Source organism: Pelophylax lessonae (genome assembly GCF_965119305.1).
Source record: "Pelophylax lessonae genome assembly, chromosome: 3".
In the NCBI taxonomy this organism is placed as follows: domain Eukaryota; kingdom Metazoa; phylum Chordata; class Amphibia; order Anura; family Ranidae; genus Pelophylax; species Pelophylax lessonae.
Window position 1 is genome coordinate 40,960,322 of NC_138770.1, and position 25,755 is coordinate 40,986,076.

A 25,755-nucleotide genomic window follows, 5' to 3' on the forward strand; every position below is an offset into this window, starting at 1 on the left:
CCCCCCCCCCCCCCACTCTGGACCAATCAGTGTGCAGTAACAGAGCAGAGATAACAGAAGAATATATTATGGATCACCTGTGCTGATCTCTGTAGGAGTGTCCTCCTCTTTGAATGTCCTCGTCATTCCATCCTCCTCTGTATATTGCTGATCATCCCTCACATACCTCTCTTCTACTTCACCCTCAACTTTCATGTTCATCAGATCTTCACCCTAAACCAACAGAATGGCAGAAAATAACATATATTTATATACAGTATTTATGATGTGAGGTCACATAGAACATATCATCTTGTAGAGTCCACACATCGTCTCCACATGTCAGAGTGTTCAATCACTTTATGTTCCAGACCCTCAACTCCACCCACCTGATGATGGTGAGGGACAGTGTGACCTTCCTGTGTGGAATCCCGGGAATACAGAGGACGGGGACATCTCTCTGGTGGGTTTCTGTTATTAGATGACTCCATCTTAATGTCCTTGTAGAGATCCTTGTGTCCTTTAGAACGTTCCTCCATCACTCCATACTCCTCATCCTCCTCTTTATACTCTTCTTTAACAACAATATTAGAATCTCTCAGGTTTCCACTCTGAATAAATAATAAAACAAAAATTCTAACAATGCAGATAATGTACAGATCCTAATGATACTATCAGTTATTTGTCCTCATCTACCTGATGATGGTGAGGGATGGTGTGACCTTCCTGTGTGGAATCCCAGGAATACAGAGGACGGGGACATCTCTCTGGTGGGTTCCTATTACTGGATCCATCTGTAGGAAACACACACACTGACTGAATACATTGTTTCTATGTGTTTATCAGATGATGGGGGATCTAGGTGGATCCTCCGTACTGCTCTCTCCTTTACAATAAAGTCTCCTCTTACCCGGTGATGTGAGGGGCGGCTGATTCTCCATCATGACGTCCTTGTAGAGATTCTTGTGTCCTTCTAAATACTCCCACTCCTCCATGGAGAAATAGACAGTGACATCCTGACACCTTATAGGAACCTGACACACAATGATAGGTTATGAGTTGACAATATACTGCAAAAGAGCAATTTGTTTTACAGAGTAGTGTTGAATTTGTTGCATTCAAACCAAGTCATTTACAATTTTTTAGATGGCGATGGCAGGGGGGACTTAAGCAATTTTTATGATGCATTTTGTGGGTCCCCAAATATCCCACTACCTCAGGATCTGTGAAAGACTTTGAAGGACCTAGGTTGTAAGGGGGGGGGGGGGGTAACTGTTACACACTTTGTTAGCCCTCATCTGTTAGCTCAACAATGGTTGTACATATTGCCTATATGAGAACAAGACTCTAGAGCAGTATACAACCACCTTTGGTTATGAAAGAGATTAACATGCCACACATGAGTCCCTTCGGGTAGAACTAACTATTTACACTCCTCAACACTGCACCCTGTGCATAATGTACTCCTGAACCCTGCACCCTGTGCATAATCCATTATTGAACCCTGCGCGTAATGCACTCCTGAACCATTAAACCTGTGTTCTATGAACCCCTGGACTCTGTACGTAATATACACCTGAACCATGCATAGCACACTCCTGAACCCTGCACCTTGTGCGTAATGCATTATTGAACACTACACGTAATGCAGTCCTGAACCCTTAACCCTGCATGTAATGCACTCCTAAACCCTTAACCCTGTGCGTAATGTACTTCTTTTTTTTTTTTTTTTTTTTTTTACAAATCAGTGAGTTTATTGGAAAAAAAAAAAAATTAAAACAAGTTTTACAACAATAAACATAGAAATTCAACAGATGTCATCAAGGACCATGCATGTAGGTACAGTTTAAGCAAGGCACTTCAGTTGGGCACAGTGGTTAACATTACTTGCACAGAGCACACATAAAGTAGAATCTGCTACTTGCGGGGGTCACAGTCATGGGCAGGAGGCGTCCCAGCTCCCCGTGTCCGGGCTCTGGACCCACCTATCCCATATCTTAGTGAATTTGGCTGGATTTCCCCTGTTCTTATACATGAGTTTATGGTACGGTAGGACCACATTGACTTCAGCCTTCCAGGCACCAAAAGTGGGCGGGGAATCCCGCATCCACCTTCGGGCGATCAGCTTTCGAGCTATGAACAATGTGGTCTGAAGAAAAATAAGTTTGCTTTTGTCCATATCCTCATCTGGGTATATACCCAGCAGGCACTGTTTGGGGACCAGCTGTACCGGGGAGCCCATCTTGTCGTGAAGGAAAGTAACGATTTGTTTCCAGTACCCCTGGAGCTGAGGACAACTCCAGAGGAGGTGGAAAAAGGTGCCCACAGCCAACCGGCACATTGGGCAACTGGGTGACACTTCAGGCCTGTAGCTCTGGAGGCCGATGGGGGTTAGATATGCCCGGTGGAGAATGAAAAGTTGGGTGAGTCGGTCCGACAGTCTAGGAGACACAGTTTTGCACGACCCCAGAGCATCATCCCATTCATCATCTTCTATAGTCCCTATATCTGCCTCCCAGGGGGTTTTAGCTGCATAGGCGAGCGCCGTGGAACTAGGAGTGTGGAGTTCAGCGTACAAGATGGAAATCAAGTGTTGGGGGTCGGTACTCTTAAGGAATTCTATCATAGAGGGGGTCTCCAGAGGGTGGGGAGGGGTCGGGAATTGGGCCCTAAACGCATGTCTAAGCTGGCAGTATCGGAAAAGCATGGAGGCTGGGAGGTCAAAGGTGGAGCTCAGGTCAGCGAATGTGCGTAGGGTCGTCTCATGCAGCAAGTGTGAGAGGGAGTGAATCCCTTTACTACACCAGAGCTCAGGGTCCGGCACAGACACGAACTCCGCCAGAGTCGCGTTGTGCCAGAGGGGGGTATGAGTGTGTAGGGCTGGGTACTGCATCTTAGTCATAACCACCTCCCAGACCCTGCCATAATGATACAGCAAGGAGTCCGTCTCACCTGCAATCTCGGAGCCCCTCACCCCCCGAAGGATAACAGTCAGTGGTTCGTCAGCCATTTGGGACCACCTGGGGCACAGGAGCTGCAGAAAACGTGTCCTGTCGGTTTTATCTAGGTGGGACAATTGGGCGGCTAGGTAGTAGAGGTTGAAATCCGGCAGGGCCACACCACCCAGATTTGAGGGATTTTTAAGTTTGCGCCAGGCAAGCTTGTGCCTGCTCTGGCCCCATACAAAAGCTTTAAGAAGGGATTCCATTTGTTTGAAATATTTTAACGGCAGGTATATCGGGGAGTGCCAGAGAATATAGAGTATTTTCGGGAGCAGGACCATTTTTACAAGATTCACCCTCCCCATAACACCTAGGGGGAGCCTTGCCCATATTTGGGTTTTGGCTTTGATCAGGTCTTAGCGTAATGTACTTCTAATCTCTGCACCCTGTGCATAATGCACTGTTGAACCCTGCACCCTGTGCATAATGCACTGCTGAACCCTGTGCATAATGCATTATTAAACCTTAGGCATAATGCACTCCTGAACCCTTAAACCTGTGTGTAATGCACTCCTGAACCCTTAACCCTGTATGCAATTTACTTCTAAACCCTGCACCCTGTGTGTAACATACTATAATATAATATAGGTTAAAGGACCTTAACATGTATAGCTTGGAAGAAAGAAGAGACAGAGGGGATATGATAGAAACTTTTAAATACATAAAGGGAATCAACTCGGTAAAGGAGGAGAGCATATTTAAAAGAAGAAAAACTACCACAAGAGGACACAGTTTTAAATTAGAGGGGCAAAGGTTTAAAAGTAATATGAGGAAGTATTACTTTACTGAGAGAGTAGTGGATGCATGGAATAACCTTCCTGCAGAAGTGGTAGCTGCAAATACAGTGAAGGAGTTTAAGCATGCATGGGATAGGCATAAGGCTATCCTTCATATAAGATAGGGCCAGGGACTATTCATAGGATTCAGATATATTGGGCAGACTAGATGGGCCAAATGGTTCTTATCTGCCGACACATTCTATGTTTCTATGTTTCTATGTTACACTTGCACCCTGTGCGTAGCACACTCCTGAACTCTGCAGCCTGTGCGTAATGCACCCCTCAACCCTGCCACTTCTGGTTTTAACAATGACTTTTTAAGACCCTCCCACAGCAACTTGGCCACACATAATGTGTCACATTGCTACTCCCCCCTGCCAGAGGCAATACATTTTCTACCAATTATATGCTCAAGCGGTATGATGGTGGCTCCAGGTGTAGTGCTTTCCTTAAAACTGTGAGTTCCCATCATACCATTCAAGCATATAATTGGCAGACCCCACACAGCTTGTAGTAAGAGGGCCATCTGCATGATGCATGATGGTGTAGTCCAAATTGACCAAATATGGCCACAGGTGGTCAATGATGTCACCATCAAATCCACCTCTTCCTATATATAGTTGATGACATCTTGGGGAACTGCAATTCGACTAAGCGCACCGTTGGGACGAGTCATGTGTGCCAGGTCTTTTTTCTTTTTTTCAGTCATTCTGTGGGCAGTTGGCATCATGATTGATGATGGATTCACAATAAGTGACTTTTTGTGTATTTTTATTTATTTATTTTTTATTAAAAAAAGCCCCCCACCCACTGGACAGGGTTGTAAAGAAGATGCTCTTGTTCTCATCAGCATGGTGAGAAGGTGCTTTGCCAAGGACAAGGCACTCCCCATGTTTAGTGGGGGCATACATTCGTACCCCCCCCCCCCCCCACACACACACACAGTTCCTGCCAGCCAGGCAGCATGCTTGGATTAAGGGTCCGGTGTGGATTTTTAGTGAACCTCACGACTTTTCGGGGGTTTTTTTGTGTGTGTTTTATGTGAGGTACCCCCTTAAATCCGTACTAGACTCAAAGGGTCTGGTATGTATTTTTGGGGAGACTCTATGCAAAAAAGTAACATTTAAAAAGATAAAAAAATTAATACAACATGAATTGCAGGCAAATGGCATTTTATTGCCAGCTTCTTCTTCAAAAAACAAAAACAAAAAAAAACTAAAAAAAAAAAAAAAAAAACACAGAGACCCCCTATAAAGGTTCCCAAAGATACCTAGCTGACATTTGGAGTAGTTTGCATGCTTTTTTTTCTTTTTCTTCAAAACAAAGAAGTTGGAAGTGAAATGTCGTTTGTCAGCAATTTGAAAATGTCAGCGCAGCTGCAGCACTTTCTATACATCCCAGAGATGCCCCTTCAGATGCAGGGTTAGGACACCCCCCAGGTATGTTTTTTTTAAAGGAACAGGGCATTTTTCATATTTTATACTGCTCTTGGAATTTCTTAAAAATGTTTTTGCGTCTGGGGTACGTAGATCAGATACTTGTCTAGTGATCCCCCGACTAGTAAGTCTTCTGGTGGCACTGGCCAGTGCACAGGGGTCTTCCCCTTCCCTCTCCCCCCCTTTTTTTTTCTTTTTCTCCTTCTTCTCCCAGTGCTTTTCTCTCTCCCCCTTTTTTTATTGGTGTGCTTGCAATATTTTGCATACGCAGTTACATTACTGGAAATAATTTTTTTATGGGTGGAGGGCGAACCCCGAACTCCATCTATTCAAACCAATTTTATGCAAACAAACGATAGATCATATTGAGTTGACTGGGCTTTATAGCCTCTTGCAACATACAGTACTACTGTTGGATTGATAATGCTGGAGAATACTAAACCTCTTGCTGATCACCCCCCCGCAGATATACTGCAGCAAGGTGGTTTGGCTGCGCGAATTGCTGAACTCATACGTCACTTCTCGGGATCGATCGTGGAGGCACCCGAGAGGGGAAGCTGATCCGCCTCACGTAGAGGCCAATGCAGAATTCATAATGAAGTTGGATAATTCTTTTTTTTTTTTTAAGTCATTGAAATTCAAACCTTTATACTCTACACATTTGAGAATCACAATCAAAAATCTATAACCACTTGCCGACCCTCTTAAAAAAAATTAGAAAAAAAAAACCTGTAAAGACAACGGCATAATGAGCTAGTGTGCATCGCATACTAGCTCATTATGAAGTACTTACCTTAAAACGAAGCCCCCGCAGTGCCGCCCGCTCAGCGACAGGATGGTCAACATGTTTGGCCATCCTGCTTTCTGATTCGCGTCCTCCGGCCATCTGATTGGCCGGAGGGTCAATAACATCACTCCCGCGCATGCGCGCGGGAGCCACCGTTCACGCCACAGGGCTCTGAAGGAACGGCACGGCCGCTCCTTCAGAGCGTATGCGCCGATGACGTCATTGGCTGCATGCACTGTAAATATCTCCTAAACGGTGTATGTTTAGGAGATATTTATAGCACCTATAGCCTTAATATAGGCTTACCTATAGGTAAAAGTCTTTAAAGTGGGTTTACAGCCACTTTAATAAAAATGATTGAAACAAAAATGTTTTTGCATTGGTACATGTTTCTCAGGATAGTGCAGATAAAAGATGTCACAGTGACTATGGAGGAAGAGGACGGTCATGACGGGGGGGGGGGGGGGGGGGGTTACTGGGTGTAAATAGAGAATAAGATCTTATTACCTCCTCGGTTGTCACTTCCAGCAATGTCTTCTCTCTACTTCCTCCCGACTCACCTTTCACCTGTAAGTTCCTATTTATACCTGACATCACTTCCTGTCTGTACCTGACATCACTTCCTGTCTGTACCTGACATCACTTCCTGTCTTCTATAAAGACTTCCTGTCTGGGTAGAAACAGTTGAGTACTGTCTGTGATACTTTTTTTATTTGCACTAACATACAATTTTTCAGGACAAGCTTTCAGGGAATTTCCCCTTCTAAAACATCCAATCAGTACTGATTCACAAAATGTTTAGCAGAAAAAACACACAATCTCTAAGGCTACATTCACACCTGCGCGTTTTTTACCGCGATTTTACCGCGATTTTTACAGCGATTTACAGGCGTTTTTTGTGCAGGCGTTTTTTGATTGAATAGATACCAATGGAAAACGCCTGTAATCTGCCCAAAAAGAAGCTCATGTACTTTTTTGAGCGTTGGGCGTTTTGTAAACAGCGTCAAAAAGCTCAGATGTGAACAGGGGCCATTGAAATGAATAGGATTTGTCTTGTTGGGCGTTTTGAGAGCTGATCCTAGAGCAGAAAAACTCCCCAAAAACGCCTAGATGTGAACGGAGCCTAAACCAAAGGAAAAAAAGAGAAAACCAAACAAACATAAACAAACGTAACTGGCAATGGTAATAAAACTAGCATAGTTAGTGAGATAAGACAGAGGGAGAGCTAAAGAAAGGTGTGTGTGTGTGTGTGGGGGGGGGGGGGGGGGTGGGGGCTGATAGTCACAGTGGGGGTCATAAAACTTTAGAATAATGAGTAAGGAAACCCATAGCTCAAAAAGAAGTATCATTCTTAATTCAAACGTTTTCCTTTCCTGGATAGTTCTGAAATTCCCTTTAAGAACTAAAACATTGAGGTCTTCTATAGTGTGGTCCGGTTGTGAAAAATGATGTCCCACAGGTGTGCAGAAACGATCTTCTTTATGTTCCTTGATAGTGTGTCTGTGCAAATTCATCCTCGCTTGCAACTTCTGTCCGTTAAAGTAACGCAGTGCCGAATCGCAAAAGAAATGGCCTGGTCATTAAGGGGGCAAATCCTTTCGGTCCAGAAGTGGTTAAAATATGCTTTTTGGGATTTTTTTTTTTTTTTTACCAAAAATATGTAGCAGAATCAAAATTGGCCTAAGCTGATAAAAAAATTTATTTTTTACACATTTTTTTAATTGGGAATGTTTTATAGCAGAAAGTAAATAATATTGAGTTTTTTTCAAAATTGTCGCTTTTTTTTTGTTTATAGCACAACATCTAAAAACCACAGAGGTGATCAAATACCACCAAAAGACAGCTCTATTTGTGGGGGAAAAAAAGGGTGCAGCGTCGCACAACCGCGCAATTTTTCGTTAAAGTAACGCAGTGCCGAATCGCAAAAAAAAATGGCCTGGTCATTAAGGGGGTAAAACCTTTGTGGTTAAATAATTAAATATCAGACAAAAACGTCTGCGATTTGCGCAGCCAACAGTTACTCCTCTGCAGTTGGAGTGAGAGTTAAACTACGTAAAACGTGAAACTGTTTTGCTAATATAGCGCAAAAAAGAGATGGTAAAATTTAGAAAAATCTAGTTAAAGAAAAATCTACAATGGTTTTTACATCTGGGGAATATAATCGAAATAGCCGGAGCACACAATATTCAGTATACTAATAATCAAAAATCAATAAAACATATTTACCCTTCCAAAACGGCTGCTGGCTCACAATGATCCTTACCAGAGTCCCCTAAGACAGCTGGCTTTCCCAAAATGGTGGCTGGTTAAGGAGGAGCTTGCGTCTTGCATCCTTCAAGTTTTCCAGAGTATAAGGCGTGATGATGAGGGTGTGAAGTATGATGGATGAAGTGTATGTGGTGAAGAAGTGTGTGGGTGTCCGTGTGTCCTGTCTGGGTTCTCCTATCTACTGTTTTAGGATAAAAAAAGGCCATATAAATTATAATAAGCCAAACCCAGAAGGTGGAACTTCTTCCCATTGGTTGAGGTAGATAACAATTAACTTGTTGTGTGTTTAGGAAATTACCTCTTCTAACCACTAAGTGTATCCTGAAGCAAAAATATGTGGTAAAAATTATTAAAATCAATTTGCGTTAACCACTTAAGCCCCGGATGATTTGGTTGCTGAGGGACCAGGCCCTATTTTGTGATTCGTCACTGCGTGACTTTAACAGACAATTGCGCGGTCGTGCGATGCTGTACCCAAATAAAATTGATGTCCTTTTTTTTCCCACAAACAGAGCTTTCTTTTGGTGATATTTGTGCACCTGTTTTTTTATATGAAATTCTCAAAAAAAATGTAAAAATCAAAAATTTTTAACATTTTAGGCCAATTTGTTTTCTACTACATATTTTTGGTAAAAAAAAAAAAATCACAATAAGCGGATTTTGATTGGTTTGCGCAAAAGTTATTGCGTTTACTAACTACGGGAAAGATTTATGTCATTTTTATTGTTTTTTTTCAACTAGTAATGGCGGTGATCTGCGATTTTTTTGCGGGACTGCGACATTGCGGCGGACAGATCGGACCCCTGACTGACATTTTTGACACTTTACTACAGTAATCAGTAGTAAAAATATACACTGTTACTGTAAAAATGACACTGGCAGGGACGTTAACTTTATTAGTGATCAAGGAGTTAAGTGTGTCCCTAGGGGCGTGATTCTAACTGTCAGGGGGCGTGGCTTGTGATGTAACCACAGAGACATACGATCCTACATAGCCGGATCGCATAGTCTCTGCAGTTACACCAGGGAGAATGACAGGCGGCTTTGTTTACACCTTTCTCCCTCTCCAGTGGGAGATTGCGAGTGACCGGCGGACATCGGAGCCACTGGTCACTCGCAAGGGGATGTCAGGGAACGAGCGGGGGCGGGAGCGTGCCTCCTGGGGCGTGCACTCGCCCCCTAGAGACTCGTGGGCAAATGACATACCTGTACGTCACTTTGCCCAGGAGGGGCTGACCGCCGCAGTATATGTACTTGCGGCGGTCAGCAAGTGGTTAAAAATATCCATTTTCCCATGGTACAGGCGTGGCCATCTGATATTTCTATTATATATCTCCATAAGATTCAGATCTGGTAAGGCCGTTTAAGGAGTATACATTATTAATACAGTATACAGTATCTCACAAAAGTGAGTACACCCCTCACATTTTTGTAAATATTTTATTCTATATTTTCATGTGACAACACTGAAGAAATGACACTTTGCTACAATGTAAAGTAGTGAGTGTACAGCTTGTATAACAGTGTAAATTTGCTGTCCCTTCAAAATAACTCAGTACACAGCCAATAATGTCTAAACCGCTGGCAACAAAAGAGAGTACACCCCTAAGTAAAAATGTCCAAATTGGGCCCAATTAGCCATTTTTCTCTTCCTGATGTCATGTGACTCGTTAGTGTTACAAGGTCCAAGGTGTGAATGGGGAGCTGGTGCATTAAACTTGGTGTTATCGCTCTCACTCTCTTATACTGGTCATTGGAAGTTCAACATGGCACCTCATGGCAAAGAACTCTCTGAGGATCTGAATAAAAATAATTTTTGCTCTTCATAAAGATGGCATAGGCTATAAGATTGCCAAGACCCTGAAACTGAGCTGCAGCATGGTGGCCAAGACCATACAGCGGTTTAACAGGACCGGTTCCACTCAGAACAGGCCTCGTCATGGTCGACTAAAGGGGTTGAGGGCACGTGCTCAGCGTCATATCCAGAGGTTGTCTTTGGGAAATAGACGTATGAGTGCTGCCAGCATTGCTGCAGAGGTTAAAGGGGTGGGGGGGTCAGCCTGTCAGTGCTCAGACCATACGCCGCACACTGCATCAAATTGGTCTGCATGGCTGTCATCCCAGAAGGAAGCCTCTTCTAAAAATGATGTACAAGAAAGCCCGCAAACAGTTTGCTGAAGACAAGCAGACTAAGGACATGGATTACTGGAACCATGTCCTGTGTTCTGTTGAGACCAAGATAAACTTATTTGGTTAAGATGGTGTCAAGCGTGTGTGGCGGCAACCAGGTGGAGAGTACAAAGACAAGTGTGTCTTGCCTACAGTCAAGCATGGTGGTGGGAGTGTCATGGTTTGGGGCTGCATTAATGCTGCTACTCCGTGGGAGTTACAGTTCATTGAGGGAACCATGAATGCCAACATGTACTGTGAGATACTGAAGCAGAGCATGATCCCCTCCCTTCGAAGACTGGGCCGCAGGGCAGTATTCCAACATAACAACCCCAAACACACCTCCAAGATGACCACTGCCTTGCTAAAGAAGCTGTGGGTAAAGGTGATGGACTGGCCAAGCATGTCTCCAGACCTACACCCTATTGAGCATCTGTGGGGCATCCTCAAACAGAAAGTGGAGGAGTGCAAGGTCTCTAACATCCACCAGCTCCGTGATGTCATCATAGATTAGTGGAAGAGGACTCCAGTGGCAACCTGTGAAGCTCTGGTGGACTCCATGCCCAAGAAGGTTAAGGCAGGTCTGGAACATAATGATGGGCACACAAAATATTGACACTTTAGGCACATCGGGGAGAAAAAAATGACTAAATGGGCCCAATTTGGACATTTTCACTTTTGTTGCCAGCGGTTTAGACAGTATTGGCTGTGTGTTGAGTTATTTTGAGGGGACAGCAAATTTACACTGTTATACAAGCTGTACACTCACTACTTTATATTGTAGCAAAGTGTAATTTCTTCAGTGTTGTCACATGAAAAGATAGAATAAAATATTTACAAAAATGTGAAGGGTGTACTCACTTTTGACAGATACTGTGTATATTGATTAGGAATAAATGATTTACTTATATATACTAATACTATATATTTCACATTTAGTAGAATCAGGCACTATATGGATATATATAGAGTTATAGTCAGGGGCGTAACTACAGGGGTTGCAGGGGTTGCAATCGCTACCGGGCCCCATGCTCCAGGGGGCCCGGTAGCAAACCAGTGGGTGAACTTCCAGGATCGCAAAGGTCACACTTGCAACCGGACCCTGGCATTGCACCACTGTGGGGAGGCCCCAAGATTGCAGGAAGGGGGCCCACTGCAGAACTCTGCTGCGGGACCGTAATAAAAGGCCATGCAACGAGTGTAAAGAGCCCCAGGATTAGTGGGAAGAGCCCTGGGCTTGAAGGTAAGGGCCCCGGCCAGGGGTCTGGGGGGCCCTTCTTGGTTTCTTGCATCAGGGCCCTGAAGGTTCTAGTTACGCCTCTGGTTATAGTATATATATTGCTACACAACAACTTGTATATGTAAACTTTTCTACACATGGGATATTTCCAATCAGAATATTATTTACTAGATCAGCCTTTCTCAACCTTTTCAACATAGAGGAACCCTTAAAATAAATTTCTGGTCTCGGGAAACCCCTGCTAAAAATTAAAAATCTACAATTCAGAATCATGACACATTCGTGTGACAGTCAGTGGGAAGAATGCTCCTTACTCTTGTCATCATTTGGAAGAATTACCCCCTTACAGATAGCTAAAATTAACAATGGTGTCATTGGAAACTTACCTGAGAGGCAGAAATTGCCCATTGCTTAACCACTTTAACTCTGCTCACATTGCTGCTACTGCAGCAATGTGGCTCGTTATCGTCCAGCGACGTAGACCTACGTCGCTGGAATTCACCGCTTGTGGGCGGCGCGCGCGCGCCACCGGAGGCTCGCTCCCGCTGTGTTCAGTCACAGCGGGAGTCGGGCCAGGGGAGGAGCGGCGGCGATCGCCGCTGCTCTTCCCCGATTGTCGGGGAATCGAGTGTGGAGATCCGCCCACCTGTGTAAACAGAGCGGGCGGATCTCCTAAGTGACAGGGAGTGACAGATCGCAGTGTTCAGCATAGCTGAACGTGCGATCTGTCCCTGACTCACTCAGTCACCTCCCCCCACACACGTTAGTAAGCACCAGGCATACATTAACCCCTCCCTCTCCAATAAAATGAACCCCTTCCCTGCCAGTGTCATTTTTACAGTAACAGTGCATATTTATAGCACTGATTACTGCAGTAATGTCACTGGTAACCCCAAAAGTGTCAGAAATGTCAGTCAAGGGTCCGATCTGCCCGCCGCAATGTCGCAGTCCCGCAAAAAAAAACGCAGATCGCCGCCATTACGCGTTAAAAAAAAACACCAAAAATGACAGAAATTTTCCCTTAGCCACTTGCCGACCGCCGCACGACTATCTACGTCGGCGGTCAGCCCCTCACAGGCAAAGTGACGTAGGGCTACGTCACTAGCTTGTGAGGGTCTAGGGAGCGAGCGCGCGCCCCCGGAGGCGCGCTCCCGCTCCCGAGTGGTCACGGACCCCCCCGCGCGTGTGACCGGCGGACCCGATGTCCGCCGGCCACTCTGCGATCGGCGGGGGAGAGGGAGAAAGTCAGGCAGCTTGTGTAAACAAGCTGCCTGTCATTCTCCTAGCTGTATGAGAGCTGATCATCTGGATCTACTATGTAGATCCGTTGATCACTCTGCATACAGCTGAAGCCCCAGCCAATCACAGTTAGAATCACGCCCCTAGGGACACACACAGCCCCTCCCTCTCAAATAAAGTTAACCCCTTCACTACCAGTGTATTTTTACAGTAACAGTGCATATGTATAGCACTGATTACTGTAGAAATGTCACTGGTAACCCCAAAAGTGTCAAAAATGTCAGTCAAGGGTCCGATCTGTCCGCCCCAATGTCGCAGTACCGCAAAAAAAATCGCAGATCGCCGCCATTACGCGTTAAAAAAAAAACAACAAAAATGACAAAAATCTTTCCCTTAGTTAGTAAACGCAATAACTTTTGCGCAAACCAATCAAAATACGCTTTTTGCGATTTTTTTTACCAAACATAGGTAGCATAAAACAAATTGGCCGAAAATTTTAAAAAATTTTGATTTTTACATTTTTTTTGGGGGGAATTTCATATAAAAAAAAGGGAAAAATATTGCTATTTTTGCAAAATGGACGCTCTTTTTTTGTTTATAGCGCGTGATCAAAAAATCGCACAGGTGATCAAATACCGCCAAAAGAAAGCTCTGTTTGTGGGAAAAAAAGGACGCCAAATTCGTTTAGGTACAGCGTCGCACGACCGCGCAATTCTCCGTTAAAGTCACGCAGTGCCGAATCGCAAAATTATTGTCCATATGACCATAATTTCCACATCCCCTCTTGGTATATGATGGACCATGGAAGTTGTACATACTTATGATCATATTCCCAAATATTTTAAAATAATGTCTGAGTAGGATGAATTAGTGACAAGATAAGAAAAAAAACCTGTTCTACCTATTGAGGGTTCTTTTGCTCTGTATTTACTTTCCCAGACTTGAGACAATGGTCTGGTAATTGGATAACCCATATTGCTGCTCTTCCCTTGAAGTCTGTTAGGAGATGTCCTTGTATGTAAACCTTCCCCCAAGGTTGTCTCACTTGGGATAAGCAATTTAGTTGGCTGTATTTCCAGAGTATTATATTCAAGGCTCTTCAAATACAATCTCTTTTGGTGACAATAGAATATAGCTTTTTATCTCAAGGATTGCAAACAACAGATTACCACCCTTCAATATGGTGATACAAACACATGATGTTCTATCTGAAGGAGCTCTGTGAATGTCCTGAGTCTAAACCTGTGTTTGGGGCCTATTTAGTTCATAAATCTCCATATGCAATTTATGAAAAATATGTCTATTTCTTCACAATAGTTCTGACAGAATATACTGAATGAGCAGGTTATTCCATTGTAGCAATTCTTCCAGGCCTGATTTGTGTCTGCCATTGTTATCGGTGACACTTCCAACCCAAGTGTGAGAATTGAGACAATGACCATTCCGGCATCTTTGGTTTGATTTGTTTATTATATTTAGGGGATGAGAGAAGGGAATGAGTGGGATACTCCTCTGGCTCAACTAGGTTTGACTGGGACACTATACAGAAAAATGTCCATTGGCACTGTCTTGACGCCAGCTGAATGCCAACCAACGCTTCCTGATGCTTACAGATACTGTGATACTGAACTTGTGCTGGAACCTCAACTTTAACTTGTTTGTTAACTCAGAAGATCCAGGACTGTAGAACACTTGACTCCTGACACTTGAATTAGCTCAAAAGTCACTGAACAGCTCCCTCCAGCCCTTCACTGGCTGAGGTAGCTCCTTGTCACTGCTTGTGCTGCTGCAACTCTTGATGCCCCGTACACACGCGTTGAAAATTGGCAGGGAATTTTCGGCCAACGTCCGATCTGCCAATTTTCGGCTTGTTAGTATGATGCTTCCGACAACCAACTCCGACTTTTCGGCCGAAAAAATCTGGTGTGCAGGCTATAAAATTTTTGTTGGCCGTCAACATAACGGCCGATTTTCGTGCAGTCAGTACAGATTTCAACAGGGAAAAATCTGATGAGCAAGTCTGGGCATGCTCAGTGAAGAAAGAACACAAAGAAAGCAAACCAACACATGACATCACTTCTGAAGTAGAATTTTGTTGGGCAAGAAAATTCGTGTGCAGTCTAGGCACATTCCAACCAACAAAACACCACTCTGGACAAAAGACGGACAAACGGTCGGCCGATAATCATTGCGTGTGTACGGGGCTTAACTCTGTACACTGCACACTGACTCTTCAGGGCTCAACCACTGGTGCCCCCTTTACACTTCAGGGTCCTCTGACTAGGTACCCCCTCTAACACTTCAGGGTCCTCTGACTAGGTACCCCCTCTAACACTTCAGGGTCCTCTGACTAGGTACCCCCTTTACAGGCAGCTGACTTTTGGATCCCTGGGACCTTCACTGGAGTGGTCCCCTCTACACTAGGCAGACCTCCAGGGGCAGTTCACAGTACTCCCGACCTTGGCAGGCTTTGCTAGAACTGAACCCCTCTTCCTCCACTGGTCCTCGGCACACCGGATCCCCTCTGCAGCTCAACTCAGCACTCTCTGGATTCCCAGGCCGCCACCCAAGACACCCGATCCTTCTGACAGGAGGAGAAACCATTTAACCACTTAAGCCCCGGAGGATTTGGCTGCTCAAAGAGCAGGGCCTATTTTGCGATTCGGCACTGCGTGACTTTAATGGACAATTGTGCGGTCGTGCGATGCTGTACCCAAATGAAATTGACATCCTTTTTTTCCCACAAACAGAGCTTTCTTTTGGTGCTATTTGATCACCTGTGCAATTTTTATTTTTTGCGCTAAAAACAAAAAAATAGCGACAATTTTGAAAACATAACAATATTTTTCACATTTTTTTTATATGAAATTCCTAGAAAAAAAAATGTAAAAATAATTTTTTTTAACATTTTAGGCCAATTTGTGTTCTGCTACATATTTTTGGTTAAAAAATCGCAATAAGCGTATTTTGATTGGTTTGCGCAAAAGTTATTGCATTTACTAACTATGGGAAAGATTTATGTAATTTTTATTGTTATTTTTTTAACTAGTAATGGCAGCGATCTGCGATTTTTTTTTTTTGCGGGACTGCAACATTGCGGCGGACAGATCGGACCCCTGACTGACATTTTTGACACTTTTGGGGTTACCAGTGACATTACTACAGTAATCAGTGCTATACATATGCACTGTTACTGTAAAAATGACACTGGCAGGGAAGGGGTTAACTTTATTAGTGATCAAGGGGTTAAGTGTGTCCCTAGGGGCGTGATTCTAACTATAAAGGGGCATGGCTTTTGATGTAACCATAGAAACATAGAAACATAGAATGTGTCGGCAGATAAGAACCATTTGGCCCATCTAGTCTGCCCAATATATCTGAATCCTATGAATATAGCAGGATCGTATGATCTCTGCAGTTACACCAGGGAGAATGACAGACGGCTTTGTTTACATCAGCCATCTGTCCTTCTCTCTCTGCTGCGGTAGATTGCGAGTGGCCGGCGGACATCGGAGCCGCCGGTCACACGCGCAGGGATGGCCGTGAACGAGCGGGGGCTGGAGTGCGCCTCCGGCGGCGCGCGCTTGCCCCCCTACAGGCTCCTGGGCGAGCGACGTAGTACTAAGTCACTTTGCCCAGGAGGAGCTGACTGCCGCAGTAAATATACTGTGGGTGGTCGGCAAGTGGTTAAAGATGACAATGCCAGGATTCATCGGGCTCAAATTGTGAAAGAGTGGTTTAGGGGGCATGAGACATCATTGTCACACATGGATTGGCCACCACAGAGTCCAGAACTTCTCAACTTCCCATTGAGAATCTTTGGGATGTGCTGGAGAAGGCTTTGTGCAGTGGTCCGACTCTCCCATCATCAATACCAGATCTTGGTGAAAAATGAATGCAACACTGGATGGAAATAAAAATAAATCTTGTGGCATTGCAGAAGCTTATCGAAACAATGCGACAGCGAATGTGTGCCGTAATCAAAGCTAAAATCGGTCCAACGTGTGTGACCTTTTTTTTTTTTGGTAGCGACTTCTTTATTTGGCCAGGCAATGTATATATGTAGCACCTTCCCCTGACCTTCAGAGGTGTGGTGGCAACCTCCAAAGATAGGGAAGGCTGACAATTCCTCTTCAGGGTGCAGGTTTCTAGGCATTATGGGTGGTTTACAAGGTAGAAAAGATGGGCGCTCACTTTTATGCTGAACAAAGGTGAGTTTATTGCTCACAATAACAAGCAATTCAGGGAGAGAGGGGCAGGGCACAGGACACCCTAAAGCCTCGTACACACGCATCGAAAATCGGCAGGGAATTTTTGTCCAACGACCGATCTGCCGATTTTCGGCTTGTTAGTATGATGCTTCCGACAACCAACTCCGACTTTTCGGCCGAAAAAAATCTGGTGTGCAGGCTATAACATTTTTGTCTGCCGCCAAAACACGGCCGATTTTCGTGCAGTCAGTACAGATTTCGACAGGGAAAAATCTAATGCGCAAGCCTGGGCATGCTCAGAGAAGAAAGAACACAAAGAAAGCAAACCAACACATGACATCACTTCTGAAGTAGAATTTTGTTGGGAGAGAAAATTTGTGTGCAGTCTAGGCACATTCCAACCAACAAAACACCACTCTGGACAAAAGACGGACGATCGGTCGGCCAATAATCGTTGCGTGTGTACGGGGCATAAGTCAAATAAAGCAGCAGACTAGCAGACTCCTTAGATAAAAAGTAGAAAGGTAGACAGTAGTACCGAAAAAGAGCCTTACGGCTGGGTTCACACTTATCCAATTCGCATGAAAGGAGAGTGTGCTCCGATCTCAATGGAGCCGGTTCACACATCTCCATGGTGGCTTTGAGGAAAATTGCACAGAGGTCCTGTGCGTCTTTGGCTCTGTTTCCAGTTGGAATTCAGATAAAAATATGGGCTTGAACGGAGAACATGGACCCACCGGACCCCTGCTGTGAGCCACATCCGAATTCAGTGTGCACCAAGCCTGAAAGTGATACTAAAACCTCACGTTTTTTTCCAAAAGTATGCTCCTTTATATTAGTGTACTGTGGATTTACTAACCTTTTTATTCATTTTCCTTTGCAAATGTGTTTTTTTGGAGTACATTTTCCCCACTCCCGGTTCTTCTCCCAGATGAGTGCCCCCTCTGCAGTGCTGTTCTAAAGGGGACACCCGTGCATGCGCGCTTCCACCACGGGGAATACATCCCAGCAGTGACGCGCTGGCTGCGCTCACACGCATGGGAGCCCTTGCCAAGGAGTATGCTGTAGCTTCACCTCCCATGTTCTTTGATTGGCATGGGAATCTGTAGCTCTGGACCACAGCCCCGTCCTATGTCTTATCTTAGTGACAGCGGCTCAACAACAAAAGAATTATTCATAAATAAGCTCATTATTAAAAAAAGATATACTGTATTTTAATATATAATTTCTGGCATATTTAATTATTATTTTTTTAATGTTTTTCATTTATTTTTATTCAAATTCATTGCTAATTTTCAGCCATCTCCACCCAGCATTGTGAGTCCCCTTCTCCAACCCCACAGCATTGTGTCACACATTATTGTGTGTCACCCATCCCCCACCATGTCATTGCTTGTCACCCATCCCCCACCCAGTCATAGCGTGTCACCCATCTCTAATGGGCAATGAGGGGGTGATGGATGGGTGACACGCAATGACGGGGTGAGGGAAGGGTGACATGCAATGAGGGGATGAGGGATAGGTGACATGCAATGAGGGGGTTAGGGAAGAGTGACACGCAATGAGGGGGTGAGGGATGGGTGACACGCAATAAGGGGGTGGGGGATGGGTGACACGTAATGACTGGGTGAGGGATGGGTGATACGTAATGATGGGATGAGTGGCACGCAATGACGGGATGGGTGACACGCAATGACTGGGTGAGGGATGGGTGACACGTAATGACGTGGTGAGGGATGGGTGATACGTAATGATGGGATGAGTGGCACGCAATGACGGGATGGGTGACACGCAATGACTGGGTGAGGGATGGGTGACACACAATGACGGGATGGGTGACACGCAATGACTGGGTGAGGGATGGGTGACACGTAATGACGTGGTGAGGGATGGGTGACACACAATGACGGGGTGAGGGATGGGTGAAACACAATGACAGAGTGAGGGATGGGTGACACACAATGACAGGGTGAGGGATGGGTGACATGCAATGATGGGGTGAGGGATGGGTGACACAAAATGACGGGGTGAGGGATGGGTCACACGCAATGACAGGGTGAGGGATGGGTGACACGCAATGACTGGGTGAGGGATGGGTGACACGCAATGACGGAATGGGTGACAAGCAATGACTGGGTGAGGGATGGGTGACACGTAATGACGGGGTGAGGGATGGGTGACACGCAACGACTGGGTGAGGGATGGGTGACACGCAATGACTGGGTGAGGGATGGGTGACACGCAATGAAGGGATGGGTGACACGCAATGACGGGGTGAGGGATGGGTGACACGCAATGACGGGGTGAGGGATGGGTGACACGCAATGACGGGGTGAGGGATGGGTGACACGCAATGACTGGGTGAGAGATGGGTGACACGCAATGACTGGGGGAGGGATGGGTGACACGCAATGAGGGATGGGTGACACGCAATGACGATGGGTGACACGCAATGTCGGGGTGAGGGATGGGTGACACGCAATGATGGGGTGAGGGATGGGTGATACAAAATGACGGGGTGAGGGATGGGTGACACACAATGACTGGATGGGTGACACGCAATGACTGGGTGAGGGATGGGTGACACGTAATGATTGGGTGAGGGATGGGCGACACACAATGACGGGATGGGTGACACGCAATGACTAGTTGAGGGATGGGTGACACGCAATGACTGGGTAAGAGATTGGTGACACGTAATGACGGGATGGGTGACATGCAATGACTGGGTGAGGGAATGAGTGACGTACAATGACGGGATGGGTGACAGGCAATGACTGGGTGAGGGATGGGTGACATGCAATGACGGCATGGGTGATACGCAATGACGGGGTGAGGGATGGGTGACACAAAAGGACGTGGTGAGGGATGGGTGACACGCAATGACTGGGTGAGAGATGGGTGACACGCAATGACTGGGGGAGGGATGGGTGACACGCAATGAGGGATGGGTGACACGCAATGACGATGGGTGACACGCAATGACGGGGTGAGGGATGGGTGACACGCAATGACGGGGTGAGGGAATGGTGACACGCAATGATGGGGTGAGGGATGGGCGATACAAAATGACGGGGTGAGGGATGGGTGACACACAATGACTGGATGGGTGACACGCAATGACTGGGTGAGGGATGGGTGACACGTAATGATTGGGTGAGGGATGGGCGACACACAATGACGGGATGGGTGACACGCAATGACTAGTTGAGGGATGGGTGACACGCAATGACTGGGTAAGAGATTGGTGACACGTAATGATGGGATGGGTGACACGCAATGACTGGGTGAGGGATGAGTGACGTACAATGACGGGATGGGTGACACGCAATGACTGGGTGAGGAATGGGTGACATGCAATGACGGCATGGGTGATACGCAATGACTGGGTGAGGGATGGGTAACACGTAATGACGGGATGGGTGACACGCAATGACGGGGTGAGGGATGGGTGACACACAATGACATGGTGGGGAATGGATGAAACACATCACGCACGGGTGCCCCTTCGAGAAGGGCACTGCAGAGGGGGGCACCCATCTGGGAGACGAACCAGAAGTAAGGAAAATGGACCCCAAAAAAAACACATTTGCAAAGGAAAATGAATGAAAAGGTTAGTGAATCCACAGTTCCCTAGTGTAAAGGAGCATACTTTTTGAAAAAAATGTGAGGGTTTAGTGTATCACTTTAAGCTGTAACCAGCAATCTGGACTTTGTAGCCACAGCTGTCTCCTATAGCAACCAAACAAGAAGGGGCAGAAATTCTCTGGATGATTCTGTCTTGATGCTTTCCCAGGCTCTCCATGGTTCTCCGGTCCATGCAAGAGTAACTTCTGATACTTTATCTCAGGTCTCCATCCTTTCCTTCATGCCTTCAGAATACAAGCAGCTCTCCCTCACAGAGCCTCAAGCACATGACTAGGCCTCAGGCCTACCCAGCACAGCTTTTCCTCACACATCCACACCAGACCAAGGTCTGGGTGGGAGGACCTCGATCACTTGACCTCCCCAAATATTTATATGATTTCCCAGCATGCTCAGCAGCCAGAGAAACTCCTACTGAGAAAAGTATGCATATCCATAACTTTTCACTGCAGTTCATTACTCTAATACCAAAGGTACCAGTGACACCTACTGGCAAAAGGGACGAACGTCAGCTATACATAAGCTTAGGGGAAACCCAAATGATCACTAAGACTACAAATTAACTTAAATATTTACCTACAACCCAGCAATGCTAAATTTACTGGTAGGCCCTGTTTAATACAAGGGTGCTACATATAGTTATTAATAGAGATAACTCCAAATGAATGTTATACTGTATACCCCGGGTAGATATAGTTATGAATAGAGATCCCTCAAGATGACTGTTCTATACCCAGGTATATATAGTTATTATTAGAGATCCATATAGATGAACGTTCTATACCCCGGTATATGTACTTATGTAGCACCCTCCTAGTCAGGTGATAGGTAGAGAGTGTAGTTTTTGCTCTCTCTGCTTACCAGAAGAGCAGCAGGCAAAACATGTGCACTCTGCTTATCAGGGAGCAAGATTTGGTAGTTAGGTCTACTTGTTGTGCCCAGTGTGTATTCATCTGGTCTCAGGGAGTGCCCCAAGCTGATCCAAGGGGGAGGCATGTTGGATGCTGGAGGAAACCTGACCAATGATACACAGACGTTTGGTACTGTCCCAGGGGTTGGCACGGGCAATGGTGCATTATAAAAAGCCAGGGGCACATGAGGTAGAGGTATTTCGGTCCCAGAAGGAGGGTGGCGGCTGCCTCCTCTTCTGCAACAGTTGGTGGTGGTCACAGGCAGTCGGCCAGTAGTTGGGGCACAGCAGAATCTGGAAAAACAGTGTCGTGACTACAGAGGAATTTGCCCAGGGGTCTGCCCAGGAAGGGGACCACTCCGGAGTGTAGGCTCAGTGGACGGGTGTCCGCTAGCACAGAGAGAAAGGGGGTACTAGGGGAGTGCCCTGAAGAGAAATATTGTAGAAACACCTCATCTTCATTCAAGTGGCAGGATGAAGCAGCGGCCTTGCCACATTCCTAAAGTTAGAAGTCCTCAGCATTGTGAATAGTTAACAGTTGGTGTATCCCACTCATCCCTTCTCCCATCCCAATATAAATAAAACCACAAAAACAACAACCTCTGGACTGATCCTTGACTGAGCCAAGAACTTAAAGTGTTACGTTTCTGCAAGTAGTTGCTACGGGTAACCCAGGGGAATCCCTAAAGTGTAATATCCAGCAGTCCTCTAGGGGGCAGTGCTACACTTATTAACTGCTTGCCGACCGTCCCGCCACAGATATACTGCAGCAGGCTGGCTAGGCTGCGCGAATTGACGTATGGGTATGTCGGTTCATGGGAGCGGTCCTGGGGGCGAGCGCCCACTAGGCAATGGGGATGCCGATCCACGGCACCAGCAATCGTTCCCCGCTGAGAGAGAACAGTCAGCTGTTGTAAACACAGCTGTCCGTTGTTCTTTCTGAAATTATCACAGAGCGCCTGTGATCCTTTAATATAGGATCACAGATTTCTGTGTTGGTTCCACAAGTCCCTCCCCCTCACAGTTAGAAAAAAAACCCTAGGCTCACAATTAACCCTTTGATCGCCCCTGGGTTAACCCCCTTTTTTTTGGGTACAGCGTCGCACGACTGTGCAATTGTCCATTAAAGTAACGCGGTGCCGTTAATGACCAGTGGCCTGGTCATTAAGGGGGAAAATCTTCCGGTCCAGAAGTGGTTAATCTAAGGTACAACCCCCTTTCTTCTAACCTCAAATCGTGGCCACATGTCCTCTTCTTAGGACTTCGAGTAAACCGTTTACTGGAGTCACCTTTGATATTATGTGGACTGAGGGACCCTGCGCTTATGGATTTGAGTGAAAAGAGTGCTCACTCAGTGCTATAAATAAATTGAGTGTTTTTAGAAAAGCTGCTAGCTGCAAAAAAAGTGCAAGTGCTCTTTAAAATGTGGATATGTTAATGCAGCGCTGCTTAAAAGTATCAATATGAATAAATAAAAGTGTAAAATGACGATCATGTACTCATAATTATCATAAAATTATACAAACATATATTTCTAATAATCAAATAAATAGAATTAAATGAATATATTGTGCTTAAAATAAAAGTCCATTAATAAATCCTTCCGGAGTGATATGTCCTTCTCCAATATTTATAAAGTGCTTGAGTGCTTAATCTGTGCTTTTCATGGGGTTCCCCCCTTCATTAACTAAGGAAAATATAGATGAAGCAAGAACAAGAATCCTACTGTAATTATACAAGACACGGGGAATGAACCTTGATCTTCCAGCAACATTTTTTTCCTTCCCTTATTGGAGATGCGGAGTGCAAAGTCTAATTATTCATGCCTGCTTGTATCTACTTAGTGGTAAGTAGACATCTGAAGGGGGGAACCCCATGAAAAGCACAGATTAAGCACTCAAGCACTTTATAAATATTGGAGAAGGACATATCACTCCGGAAGGATTTATTAATGGACTTTTATTTTAAGCACAATATATTCATTTAATTCTATTTATTTGATTATTAGAAATATATGTTTGTATAATTTTATGATAATTATGAGTACATGATCGTCATTTTACACTTTTATTTATTCATATTGATACTTTTAAGCAGCGCTGCATTCACATATCCACACCTTTGATATTATAATTGTAGATTGTAATCATATTCCTCCTAACCCTCTTGTATTGAATTGTATTGTTAGTGAACTGTCTTCTTTTATATTTTAAAGCAATGTGCAAACTGTTGGTGCTATCCAAGTCCTGTGTAATAATAACAACAACAATATCCCCTCTTAACCACTTCCATACAGGGCCTATTCTATATCCTCTCCTACATGTAAAAATCATAATTTCTTTGCTAGAAAATTACTCCGAACCCCCCCAAACATTATATATGTTTTTTTTTAGCAGAGACCCTAGAGAATAAAATGGCAGTCCTTTCAACTTTTTATGTCACACAGTATTTGCGCAGCAATTTTCCAAACGCTTTTTTTTGGAAAAAAAACAGTTACATGAATTATAAAAGAAACCAAAACACTAAAGCTTGCCCAATTTTTTGTATAATGTGAAAGATGATGATATGCAGAGTAAATAGATAACTAACATGTTATGCTTTAAAAATGCGCACACTCGTGGAAATGGCACCAAACGTTGGTACTTAAAAATCTCCAAAGCAAGGTTTTATAAATGTTTACAGGTTACCAGTTTAGAGTTACAGAGGAGGTCATGGGCTAGAATTGTTGCTCTCACTCTAACGTTCGCGGTGATACCTCACATTTGTGGTTTGAACGCCGTTTACCTATGTGGGTGCGATGTACGTACGCGTTTGCTTCTGCGTGCAAACACGCGGAGACGGGGACGCTTTACATTTTTTTTTGTTTATTTTTACATGTAAACATCCCTTGTAATAGGAATAGGGCATGAAATGTCCTCTTTATGGAGAGATATGGGGTCTATAAGACCCCATATCTCTCCTCTAGTCTGGAAAGCCTGAGATAAAAAAAAAAAATAAAAAAAAACGATCTCTGCCTTTCCAGAGTACATGGCAGTGTTTACATCTGCTGGGGCAGATGTGACGTTATAACGACGCGCCCTGCCTACGAAGGTCATAGAGACGGCTGGGGACCATCTGGTAACTGGTATTTTCTATGGTGAACTTCCAACCGCCGGCCAATTCCTTTTCTGGCTCGCCGATCGCAAGGCCGAGACGGTAAAAGCACCGGAAGGAAAGCAGGAGGGGAAAAATGTCCACTCCCTCTGCCTTTAAAAACGATCAAGCGGCTGAACTTCCGCTATGATTGTATTTACGATGCAGGGAATCGTCGGCTGAAAAAGATGATTTCTGAATGATGCCTGTAGCTGCAGGCATCATTCAGATATCAAAAATATTCACAGTGTGGCGCAATCTCATATATCAATAAGATTTCATTATCCTATATATGGTATGGCATAAAACACAATACAGTCCAATAATCCATAAAGCGAAATAGGAATATCAGAAATTGTCCCATATAAAGTGTAAACTGATATTGAATTCTAATTAGCATTCAGAAGCCCAGGTGATGATATTGTAGCATGCAATGATACATAGATAGTGCTCGATCCCACCACCACAGCTTTCTCTGCCTCTCACCTCCAGGATGCGACCCCACAGGGTCAATACAACATGTATATTACACCTATGCTGGATCCTCCTCCTTTTCTCCTGTTCAACACGGGCTCCAACCGTACCAGTATAAGTATATTCCAAAAGAGAAGACAGGATCTAAGTGCTCTCCGTTATATGCAGACATTTATTTCAAATCAAAAAGTATTGCACTTACATTTTGAAAGCAGTTTTCAACCATGTAAAACAGCGATACAGACGAGTTCCGCGTCTCACAGCCTTCGTTCGTTTACTTCCTGGTAGGACGTAACGCGTGCGGGGGAAGTCACATGACCCGTTTACTTCCCATAGGACGTGATACGCAAGGTGAGTATCCTTGCGACTGGTGAGTATCCTTGCGACTGGTGAGTATCTTTGCGACTGGTGAGTATCGTTGCGACTGGTGAGTATCGTTGCGACTGGTGAGTATCGTTGCGAATGGTGAGGATCCTTGCGACTG

General features: G+C 44.9%; 2 protein-coding genes across 2 annotated transcripts in view; one reads left to right on the top strand and one right to left on the bottom strand.

Moving 5' to 3' along the window:
* The window catches only part of LOC309550292 (uncharacterized protein), a 979,642-nt gene that overhangs the window by 858,493 nt on the left and 95,394 nt on the right, over nucleotides 1-25,755 (bottom strand). Inside the window, 2 exon segments of the mRNA XM_082250695.1 lie at nucleotides 78-213; nucleotides 369-590. Coding sequence (XP_082106821.1) covers nucleotides 78-213; nucleotides 369-590 — 358 coding nt within the window.
* Nucleotides 1-25,755, top strand: part of LOC309550683 (uncharacterized protein) — a 3,164,715-nt gene that overhangs the window by 248,645 nt on the left and 2,890,315 nt on the right. The window lies entirely within an intron of this gene.